This window comes from Euphorbia lathyris, chromosome 7, assembly GCF_963576675.1.
Source record: "Euphorbia lathyris chromosome 7, ddEupLath1.1, whole genome shotgun sequence".
NCBI lineage: Eukaryota > Viridiplantae > Streptophyta > Magnoliopsida > Malpighiales > Euphorbiaceae > Euphorbia > Euphorbia lathyris.
In genome coordinates, this window is record NC_088916.1 from 46,444,117 (window position 1) to 46,456,168 (window position 12,052).

Here is a 12,052-nt window from a genome sequence, read left to right on the forward strand (position 1 = left end):
GGACCGTCCTCCCACTCGCTACCTATGCGCGTATTCCTGCAACTACGCACACTCCTCTCTCTTTCAGTCAAACCTTAGTCCACCAGGATTAACTGTAAAAGGAAAACATAAAATAATTAAATATTTAAAATAGCAGAAAAAAATACTATTTTGCACTACTCAAGACATTTACCCAACTAACCAAATCAAAGAAGGAAATTGATTTATCTTTCTTTTTCTTTTGATGAAAAAGAAAAACCGTTAAAAATCCAATTTGATACTCGTATTTCCTTTCTATCTCCATGAATTTAGCAGTAATATAAACTCTATTCAGAAAGAAAGAAAGCAAGAAAGATGGAAGACGATGCCATATCTGAGCTTCTTTATTGTGACGAAAATCTTGAAGATGTAGTTGAAGATAAGCAGACATTGTTCAATATTGATTCAGTTACAGAAGAAGAGGAGGTGTTCGTGGGAAACATGATGAACAAAGAGATCAACTTTAATTTCAAGAACTTGAGTTCTGATAATCGGATTAGATCGGAAGCCGTTTCTTGGATTTTCCAAGTTAGTGTTTTCTTCTGCGTAGCATTCAGAACCAGATTTCATATTAACTCTTGCATTAATGAATGAATTAATGATTGATTCTTGCAGAGTAGAAAATTCCTTGGGTTTGGCTTACAAACTATATATGTATCCATTGCATACTTTGATCAATTCCTTTCCAGGAGGAGTATTCAAGTAAGATATTATATATATATATATATTACTAATTCCTTAATTTAGTTTGTTTAATTAGGTAGTATTAAATTGGTTGCAGGATGAGAAATTAGGGGCAGATAGATTAGTAAGAGTGGCATGTCTTTCTCTAGCAGCAAAAATGGAAGAGATGGAAGTACCTCTATTGACACAGTATCATCTTCAGGACTACAATATTGAAACTAAAGTAATTCAAAGAATGGAGCTTCTAATACTACAGACATTGGAATGGAGAATGATTCTCACTACACCTTTCCATTTTCTTCATTACTTCATCATTAAATTCTCCAACAATAATTCTTCTTCTATCTCACACTTGGAATCTACAACTGTGGGATTCATCATGGCTCTAATCAAAGGTATCATCTTTTAATTAATTAGTTTTACATGATCTTACTTATGTATTGGTGATTGATCAAATTTGGAAATGCAGAAATCAATTTCATGAGTTATAGACCATCAGTTATAGCAGCTGCAGCCACATTAATGGCATTGGATGAGAGTTTAACAAGAAAGGCATTGGAGGGTATAATTAATTCCATTTCTTCTTCAGGGTTACTTCAAACTGTGAGTTCTTTTCTTTTATGGTAGTATATAGTTAGGAAATTGAATTTAATTTAAGGACTACTAATTGTAATTAATTAATTAATGCAGGAAGATGTATTTGAATGCTACAATGTGATAAAGAAATTAAAAAGTGATGATTTAGAGACTTCTTCAGTTACTTGTGCAACTAATGGTAGAAAGAGGAAAAGACTTGAATTCAACAATGTGTGATTGATTTTTCAAGATTAAGATAACAATATACTTTAGATGAAGGAAGGAAGGAACAGTGAGTTAATGTTTGATTCTTTTCATTTTTGAGAAAAAGAAAAAAACTTTTGGGATTGCTTTCTTTCTTGTGTGTAGGAAAAGGTGTATATATTGGCCTTACAGAAAGAAATGTAAAGCTAAATGCTACTATTAGATTTGCATCAATGTTTGAGGTTTCTATAGTTTCCTGACAAACTTTCTTTCTTGGCTTTTTAATGGAATCCAATTTTATGAAAAAGGGTTTTTTTTTTTTTTTTATTAGCTTCAATGAATTGGTTCATTATATGTTACTATGGTTGCTTTAACTTTTACTATGTTCCGTGATAAAATAAATAAATAAATAAAAAAAAGAATTTAAGGGATGCACCACAAACAAAATAACAGTCGCTATCTTGGATGATCTTTGGACTGAAATCTAAGATATGTATAAATATTTATAAACCCATGTCCAAGAGCTGTTCAGTCAAAAAAAAATATAAGTACTTTGAACGTTTGTCTGGCATTGGTACCATCATTATCTGACAATATTTGTTGGGGTTAAGGCACTTGTATCCATCTAACTACTATTCTATCAATCCCTTACCATTTCATTTCATAATGTATTTCATTTCAATATAGGAGACTGCCATTGGATATCAACTGCAAAACTATATATTACTTTTTCTACTTTATAAGTGATTTTTTTAAAATTGACAAGTAAAGATTTATCAAGTGCTACACAACTAACTATACACAGAAAAAGCTGATTAGATTCCATACTTATTTTATAACCACCTGATTTTTTAGTTTATATAAATAAATATGAAATTGCAATTCTCTGCTCCTTGCACATAACAACAATTTTTGGATAAAATAACTTAAATTGAACTATCAATTCGTGATGCAACTTTTAGTCTCTGATGGTTAGTCCTCCAAAAAATGAACAAGTTTTCATACCTCCAAATATTTATTTCCGGCTCCACCACGATGCATGCTGAAAATGTGAGGGAACAAAAACCAAAACAAGAGTTGTTTCGGAGCTAATTTTCTACTGCCGGTCAAAAGATTCTATTGAACAAACCAAGTAATAATCAAATGAAGCCAAAGACAAGTATAAGTTTAGGACCTCCGTATAATCTTATAGCTTTCTATTCAGAGCCTTAAAGATTATTGTATGTTGGCTAAAAGAAAAACCGAAGCAATATAAGTATGGATGTACAGACTTGGCATATCTTCTTGGCTCATATTCTTTAGCTTCATCTATATCACCATCTAATCTACCATTCATCTGCTTCGAATCCCATTTTTGTCTATAATTTTTCAATTCAATATAAGTAAACAAGTTAGCAGTAAGTCTTAGACCCAATTTTCACGTATTTGAGATTTTTGTGATTCTAATCAACGAGCAGAATAATCCATAAATACCCTCAAATTTAGCCAGCTTTTCAAACTTTTACATTGTTATTTTTTTTTTCCTACAGCTGGTGATTACGAGATTCACAATAAAGAATGGTGTGGGCAAAGTACAAAAGATCCCACTCCTGTCATAGCGAGTTAGCTCAAGTATTAGTTTGATGCCACCGGTATCATCTTCAAGGCAGCAGCAATCGGCAAGGAATCCAAGGAACATTGTAACAAACCACTGCTGCCAAGTGAGAGGAGAGGTGTTTGCAAATGTACCAAGGAACTCAACAGTTATAATTTGAAAGATAACAGTGCATACGAGAACTACTATAAACACGTAGTTCTTAAGTATGCCTTTGAAGACGTTGATCTTTTCCATCTCTCTAGAGCTATCTTGTTGAAAACCTGCACAAAAACACACCAGGTCAAAAAATTCACTGCCACCAGAGGTGTATGGTCTAAAATACAAGAGAAAAGCATGGTTCAGTTGGATTCCAATATAGTGATGACATTACCTGACAAAAGATGAACAAGTTGAAGATGATTGCGTTAAGTATTAAATCCGAATATGGGCCATCAAGATGAAAAAATGCTTTTCCTCTAGTCTGAAGATACCATATGATCACAAACTGATACATAGACTGCCCAAGAATATTCCTCCACATCACATTACTAATGAAGTTCCCTTTCCTTCCAACTGATAATCTTTTCATCAAGTCATGTGTTGGAGATTCTGTGGCTAGTCCAAGTGCTCCAAGAGTATCCATGATCATATTCACCCAGAGAAGTTGAACAGCATTACCTGTGATAATATCTTCTTTCACTTGCTAAACCTTTTGCAGCCAAAATGAAGTCTTTTAATTTCAACCCAAGGTTGATCTTAGGACATGCAGCTATACACAATTATAATTTCATTTTATACTCTGCTTACTTGCAACTATTACCAGAGAAAGCTACTAAGACAATTCCATGCATGTAGATTGATCGATAAGAGCAAACCTCAGTTCTTGCGATGCCCATTGCCAACCCTGTGTCTGCTTCATGAAGTGCTGGAGCATCATTTGTACCATCACCAGTCACAGCAACAATTTCCCCAAGATTTGTTCGTAGGGTTTTCACAAGCATGTGTTTATCTAGTGGTGAAGAACGGGCCATAACCTGCAAAATTTCAGAATCATTTAACAAGCTTAGTTTCACAACTCAAAATCAATATATAAACCCGTCGCAATAAAATTTGCATTACAGTTATTGTTCAAAGATTGTTAATGGTCAACATGGAAAAGCATGAGCAAAATGACGCTTAATAAATAAGGTGCACAGATAAACAAGGATGAAAGAGAAAAGAACTCTGCACCTGAATTTTCGGAATAAGTTCATGCAATTCATCTCACTCTTCTCTCGGAATTCTGGTTCTTCTATCGCTATGCCCATATCAGTCAAAATTCCACATTCTCTAACAAATAGCCTTAGCAGTGGTTATGTTGTCCCCCTGCAACCATCCTAACAACAATTCCAGCTGCTCTGCCAATTGCAACGGACTCCTTCACACCAGGGCGTACAGGATCTTTTATACCCACAATACCGATGCAAGTATACCCCTTGGAAGGGAGAGGGCTTTCAGCAGAAAATCTGTTCCCCATATCCAAGTAAGCAAGGGAAAGTGTTCAAAGAGCTTCACCAGCAAATTCTTCAATTGTATTCGTCAAATGATTCATAGGTGCTTCGTCAAGGGGAACAACCTCACCGTTTTTATCTACAAATTTGTCACATGCTGATAAAATTATTTCAGAGGCTCCCTTACAGTGAGTACGAAAACCTCCCTCTGGGAGCTTCAAAACCACAGCCATTCGTTTCTTTGTAGAATTGAATGGTTCAACTTTCACAATTTTTGATTTTTCTCTTTCTACTTGGAAATTTCCTCCAAGTAACAGACAGCTCCAAAAGAGCAGTTTCAGTGGGTGAACCAAGTATCTCAATATTGTTGTCTTTGTTTGTAACAACTTCTCCCCCCTTGTTATTAAATATTGATTCACGTAAAATTCTCATTGCAAAATCAGGGACCAAAGATCCAAAATTAAGAGTACTCTTGGAGCTGTTCACTTCCTGGATCTCCCCCGCAATACATGCCTTTACAACAGTCATGTGATTAGTTGTTAGCCTCCCAGTTTTGTCATTGCAGATAGTTGTGGCCGATCCCATGGTCTCACAAGCAGCCAAATTTCTAACAAGCGCCTTATCATTCATCATCTTCTCCATGGCAAAAGCAAGGCTTAACGTGACAGCCAAGGGAAGCCCCTCAGGAACTGCAACCACAACAATTGTAACAGCAACGGCAAAAAATTCCAATATTTCTCTTGCGTCATCACCTGACCAGATCAAATGACTTCCTTCTTGAAGCTTACGTCTAAATAATCCTTCCACCAGAACAGCAAATGTCACAACAACAAAAAAACAAACCTATCTTTCCAATGACAGTTGGCGCACCATTCAGTTTGACTTGCAATGGTGTTTCATCATCACCTCCTTCACTGAGAGTAGCCATGAGTTTACCCCACTGTGTTCTCATTCCAACAGTAGTAATGAGCATTTTGCATGACCCATCCTGAACTTTAGTCCCAGAAAGAGGAAAAGGATTTGAAGCAGTCACATGAATTGGTTCACTCTCTCCTGTTAAATTGGATTCATTTATTAACAAAGAAAATCCTGAAACAAAAACCATCAGCTGGGACCTGGTCTCCAATGGAAAGATGCACAATATCACTAGGAAGTAAATCATAAATCGAGATTTTTTGCCTCAAGCCATTTCTTGTAACATGAACTGATATCTTTTTCTTTTCCTTGTCCAAATCTTTGAACTGCAAAGACTGCTTATAATCGCTTGTGGCAGTGACAAACACAACAAGCAGAATACTTGCAACTATTCCAAGTCCATCATGGGCACCTTTTGGCCATCCTTCCGTGGTTATACCAACAATGAGGGACACAAGTGCACAGAATCCAAGTATCATAAGAGTCATATCTTGAAGAGCTTCCCAAACAAAAACCCAAAATCCCCGAACAGGGCTCTCAGTGAATTTGTTTATTCCATAAATATATTTTCTTCTATTCAGTAGATCCTCAGAAACAGATATTCCGTTAGCAACTGATGTGGAGAGCTTGTTAGCTATACCCTCTACTCCACCGTGAATGGCCAGTTTCTTAACGTCATGGCCTTCGACAATTGATTCCAATTCATCAGCACAAATTTTAAAACCAGCAGTCGTAACCTCCTCAGGCACAGTATAGTCACTGGACAAATTTAGACCTGCAATCATTTAAGAAAAAAAAGTAAGAATGGAAGGAAAAATTGCAGTAGCTCAAAAGTTGGAGCTGTAATAAAGCAAAAAATCCTTACAATGGATGAACTGAAGAACAGCTTTAGAGAGCAAAACTGCAACTCTAAGCTTCTCCTGCAACGAGAAGACTAAAAAAATGACATTGGGAGGACATAACTTTTCCTAAAGGACTGTTTATGTTCTATCGATAGACTTAATACTTGAATGAAATTTTAATTAAACCTTTTTCCATAACAGTGTAACAAAATATTTTCCAAAGCCAGTCCAGAAGCAACTATTAGGCTACAAGTTTTATTTTAGTACGCATTGGAGAAAAATTGTGTTCAAAACCATGAAGATATAGCTGCTTTTATTCCCTTAAGAAGCTATGTTATATTCCTTTCTCAGAGGCCGTCCAAGTTCAAGCACAAAGCTCCGGAGGTACACACTAATTAATGCAATGTAGTTTGAATGACATTAAAAACCTGTTCTCTATCTTTTCTTGCAAGAAGAAATAGCAAGTCTATCCCAACAAAACAAAATCACTAGCATAAATTCACCACAAAGCTCATTTGAGCGCATCATGTATCTTAATGATCCTAACTTACATCTCTACAATCATAATAGTATGCTTGACATCTGAAAATGTGACTACATTTGGAAAGAAAAAATCTGCAGGAAGAATCACAAAAACTGAACTGAGCATCAACTATAAGAGCTTCCGATGGACCATGCCAACGATTATGAAGCTGTGAAGCCTTGTAATTCAATTCCAATTTTAGAATCAACTACATATAGGTTATAAAAGTTGGGTTAATGTATCAATAAACCTAAATATATGTACTATTTATTTGTTGATGACACAAAAAAATTCAATGCAAACAGAAGAACATTAATTAGCTGGAACTCAAAGGAACCAAGGATCATTGAAAATCAAGTAAAAAGAAATATAAAAGAAAAAGACCTAATTGTTTATTTGCATAAAGAAAAGGAGGAAACGAAATGAAGAAGCAAGTTGAAATGGTTTGACGAAAAGGGAAACGGAGTAGGAGTTGGGTCTAACTCGAGTCCTGAAATGAAAACTTAAAACGGAGAGGGAGAGAAGAGAAAAAGACCTGATTAGATCGACGAATAGCCTCAGCCTCGAGTCGTTTAGAGAGATTAGCAGTGAAACGGAACCTTCGTTTTCGATTCTTGACTAACCAACAAAGCTTCCTCCATCTCTGCAACGCCTCCTCCGATGAGTTCTTAGGCTTCACATCCCCAGAGTTTTTCATTCTAATAGTTCTCCATCACATAAGATTTCTAATGTCAAACCAGTAGTGCAAACAAGAAGCAAGGTATAAACCGATAAAATTCTATTTCAAAGGGGACCTTTTTACAATTATCCTCAGTTAATCGTACCAGAATTTCTATTGTAATTTTTTTTGGTGACACAGGGCAAAAGCCAAGAAACAAAGAAGGAATAAGGAACAGACTACACAACACGACTCAGAGCAGTTCCTATCTGATCAGCAAAAAGGATGTTCTGAAGAGGAGGCACATCAAACTCATGATGACCCAAAGTGTGATTTCCTGCGAAGTTCGTCAACCAGTCTGCAGTCCGATTCCCTTCCCTGTAAGTGTGGATAAACAAGAGGACCCAATTCCTATCACGTAACTCATGACACTTGGAGATCAACCAATAGCAAGGATGATAGTGTTGTATATTCCCTGTCATAAAGCACAAAACAACTCTAGAGTCAAGCTCCGCCACGAACCGACGAACCCCTCTCTTTCAAGCTGACTGAAGGCCAAAGTATAGCCCCCAGAGTTCAGCAACAGTCACAGTACATATGCCTATGTTTACAGAGAAACCTGCAATCCACATACCCCTTTCATCACGGATAATACCTCCAGCATAGGCTCTGCCCGGGTTCCCTTTGCTTGCCCCATCTGTGTTCAGTTTGACCCATCCAGATTCCGGAGGGGTCCAACTCCCCCAAATAACATCTCTTGGCAAATTCAGATTAGTGCCACCCTAAAGAAAAGCATCTCTAAATTCCCGTGTCTTCTCGAAAATAAAAGACACCTTGTCTCGGCTACAAACTTTGCCATTAAAAACAAACTCATTTCGCCATTTCCAGATCCACCAGACTGAGACGGAGAAGATCACAGGCCAATCAAGGTTCTTGAAAACAAAGTCAACTTGGAGATTCCCATCTAACCAGTGATTCCAATCCAGAGAAAAGAAGGTGAGCATGTAACAAGAAGGGACTAACCTATGCCAAATGGCTCTTGTGTTGCGACAATCACGAAGAACGTGCAAGACTGTTTCTTCCTCACCACAAACAGCACAATCAGCAGAGACACTGAGGTGTCGGGCCAAGCGAAGCGAATTACACATTATTCTTTTGTGTCTCGTCATCCAGAGAAAAACACGAATTCTTTCCGGTAACTTGAGCTTCCAGATCAAGGACCATATTTTTTCACGAACACTAGGAGCGCTCGAGGTCAACAGTGTGTAACCTGAGCTGACCGTATACGAACCCGATGCTGAGGCCGTCCAATACCACCTGTCCCTTTCAGTGCTATCCGGAAATAAAACGAAAGAGGCAAGACGAAACAACACATTCTGAGGGAGCAATGGAGCTAGCACCTCCCACTTCCACCCACCGGAAGCCAACCAAAGATCTGAAACGCTGCTTTGGGTGTCCACACTTGCAGTGTTAGGGCCCACATACTGAAACAAAGGCTCCTCCCCACACCAACGATCAAGCCAAAAGTTAGTGCTCTCCCCATTGGTCACCATTTTGCCCAAACCTCTTCGGAGGACAACACTGTTAGGGATTAAAGCCAGTTAATCAACTGTAACGCAGCGGAATTGCAGTTTAAAATTTATTTCTAATCCCTTTAGTTTGATCTTTGTCCGTTAACCATTGATTGAATAAAAACTTTTGATCCGTTTAGGGATATAAACATACCCGGACTGTCTCTTCTAGAGACGGCTAAAGAATCCACAAAGTAGTAAGATCTCCGTAGTCAGGTGCATGAACAGCTATCGAGTCAGAACCGGTGCTAGCCGAAGAACGAACGAAGAACAGGAGAGATTGTAATATTTTACAAAAGATTTCTCCACTTTCTAATTGTAGTGGCCGAATCTCCTGTGTATGGTGGCCGAATATGATGTATTGGTTAATTAGGTTTTGGAGTGTTTTTAATTTATATATAGTGTATTCCTAAACCTAATTAGTTTAGGGTTAATTGGTTAATTACAAAACTAATCTAATTCTAATCTAATTACTTAAATAAATACCAATAGTATTTATTTTCTGCAATTAGTTGTAATTAGATTAAATTTAATTACCCCAATTAAACAAACAACACTAATTAATAAATTAACGTATTAGTTTAATTAATTATTCACCGAATGCAATATTATTAATTTTCAAATTAATTAATTGCATCCTGCAAATTAATTAATCAATTAAATACTCAACACTTAAGACCATTGATCATTTACCTTGATACAAAGTATCAATTAATCAATTAATTAACCACCAATTAATTACCTTGACATTTTACTGTCAATCAATCAATTAATTCTATCTCTCCAACGTATCGTTCTACAAGTTCTAACTCAGATGTTCGATCTGCACGATCCTATGGGACTGTCCTTAGCTAGTAGTGGGCTTATGATGTTGGGGTTTAGTGTCTTATAGACAATTGTTGCAGGATACAAACTTAATGTAAATGAATTGTTCTTTATATCATTTGTTTTAATGAGATATATGTTTTATAACTATATAAAGGCAATCCATTTTAAGCACTAAATAAAGTCTAATAAAAGGAAATCCGTAAGTTTGTTTAAAGTGATTATAAAGTGTTCATACAAGCATGAAGTGAGACAAAACTTTATAATAAACTAATAAACTTAAAACCACCCCAAGTCAAGTGATATGTTTAGGATTGATATATCAATGTTGAGACTTGTATGTAACAATGTCTTCTGTCCGACAGAAAGCTGATCTCACAAGCTTCATATATATAGATATCTGGACAGTTACATAGATCCGATGAAACGTCGTTCATTAGGATTGGGGATCCGATTTGAGATAACAGGATGGGTAGATTCATCCTTGTCACCTGTTCATCTCATTGGTATTAATAGGTATAACTAATCCTCAGACTCAAAGGAATGTTAATTGGTCATCTTGAATTACTGAATGTGAGACTTTGATCCTGCGGTCCCACGATCCTTAACAGAGATGACTCTGGGGTGTGAACTGCAAAGGTTGGGTGTCACAGGAGGTAATTTCAGGGTAGTTATACATTGGATTGAGCATTTATCACTCCCGATTAATGGGAGATACATCCAAGGATCGCTTGTGGGAGACTCGACTCTAAATCCTTGCAAGGTGATAGCTTAAGAGTAAGAAATACAGATTTCACTTAACCTATCTATTTGAGTTGACTCGGCCTGTACAAGTAAAACGAACGTCTCGCTATATGTGACTTGACATCACCCATAGTCATAAGATTCAGTTCAAGGATGTAGTTGATAAAGGATCGAATTATACTGTAACTAATACGGAAGGGTTAACGACAGAATCAACCTGTCTTCTTAACGGACTCTGGGGGAATGATTACAGACTTGCCAATAACATACTCAGTACATCATTCCGTTATGCAAGGATTAAATATAATTCTTGAAGAAATTAATTTAATAGTTGCATACGGCCAGAAGTAGTAAGAACCTAATGGATCACACATAAGACTTGGAACCAAAAGAGAGATGGATGTCATTAATAGATGGAAGCCCAATTGAGCCCAGTAAGGCCCATTTAAATAGAGGGAGCCGAAATTTATATATAATAAATAAGGAATTATTTTAATTCCATTAATCCTATTTTGATTAGGTTTATGAATTAAATTAATTAAGAGATAATTAAGTTAGGAGTTTTAATTAGATTAATATACTCCTATTATTATCCAATTAGGTTATTTATTATTATCCTAGATATATTAGATGTATTATAAGATAATAATTGGGAATCCTATTCCGAATTGAATTCCCATTAAGTAACCTATTCCTATCTAACTAGGGTTTAGATACAAGTTATTATATATACCCCCACTACATGAATTTCGACTAAGCCTAACCCCTCCCCTCATTGTGATTTTCGAAACATACAATTAGAGAGAGAAAGTGAATTCGCATCCCCTAGTTCGTGGATAAGAATTCATACGGCTTCCATCGATCGCTTAATTTCATCTATCTTTCTTTCTCTTTGATCTTGTGTTGGTTAATTAGAGGCAATCTATTTTGGTTGCATCTCATACGGTTGATTCTAACTTAACCTCACCGTGTTATACTTCGTGCTTGGGAACTCGGAGAAGAATTGTGGGCGCTTCTTTAACAACGGTAGATTGTTCTTCAAAAAGTATTTCTTCTTATCCCTCTTTATATGAAATAACGATTAACAGATCCTATGGTTAAAAGGAAGTAGGCTAAAATTTTATATTTCCGCTGCTATACCTTAGCCTTAATTTCCTTCAGTGGTATCAGAGCCATCGTTAAATCCGTTATTTCATATATGAAAATTTAGAAGTTTTTCAATAGGATTGAATAAATATTTATGGTTAGGATTAATTAACAAATAGTTTGATTAATTAATTCTAAAGATAAATAAATTTTAGTTAATTGTTAATTAAAATAGATTATGCGTATGTTCCTAATTAATTCGGTTGATAATCATTATAACAAAATCTATTAGTTTTATAGTTAGGTTAATAAAATTAGTTTTATTAATTCTAAAAGATAA

At 36.0% G+C, this 12,052-nt stretch overlaps 1 protein-coding gene and 1 pseudogene across 1 annotated transcript; one reads left to right on the plus strand and one right to left on the minus strand.

The window, feature by feature from the left end:
• The first annotated feature begins 333 nt into the window (after positions 1-333).
• LOC136236095 (cyclin-D5-1-like) lies at positions 334-1,515 on the plus strand. Its single transcript, XM_066026195.1, has 5 exons — positions 334-546; positions 634-720; positions 800-1,097; positions 1,172-1,305; positions 1,393-1,515. The coding sequence occupies exons 1-5, from the start codon at positions 334-336 to the stop codon at positions 1,513-1,515; spliced, it is 855 nt and encodes a 284-aa protein (XP_065882267.1).
• A 1,426-nt stretch (positions 1,516-2,941) lies between these two features.
• LOC136235547 (calcium-transporting ATPase 1-like) lies at positions 2,942-8,282 on the minus strand (annotated as a pseudogene).
• Positions 8,283-12,052: the final 3,770 nt, after the last annotated feature.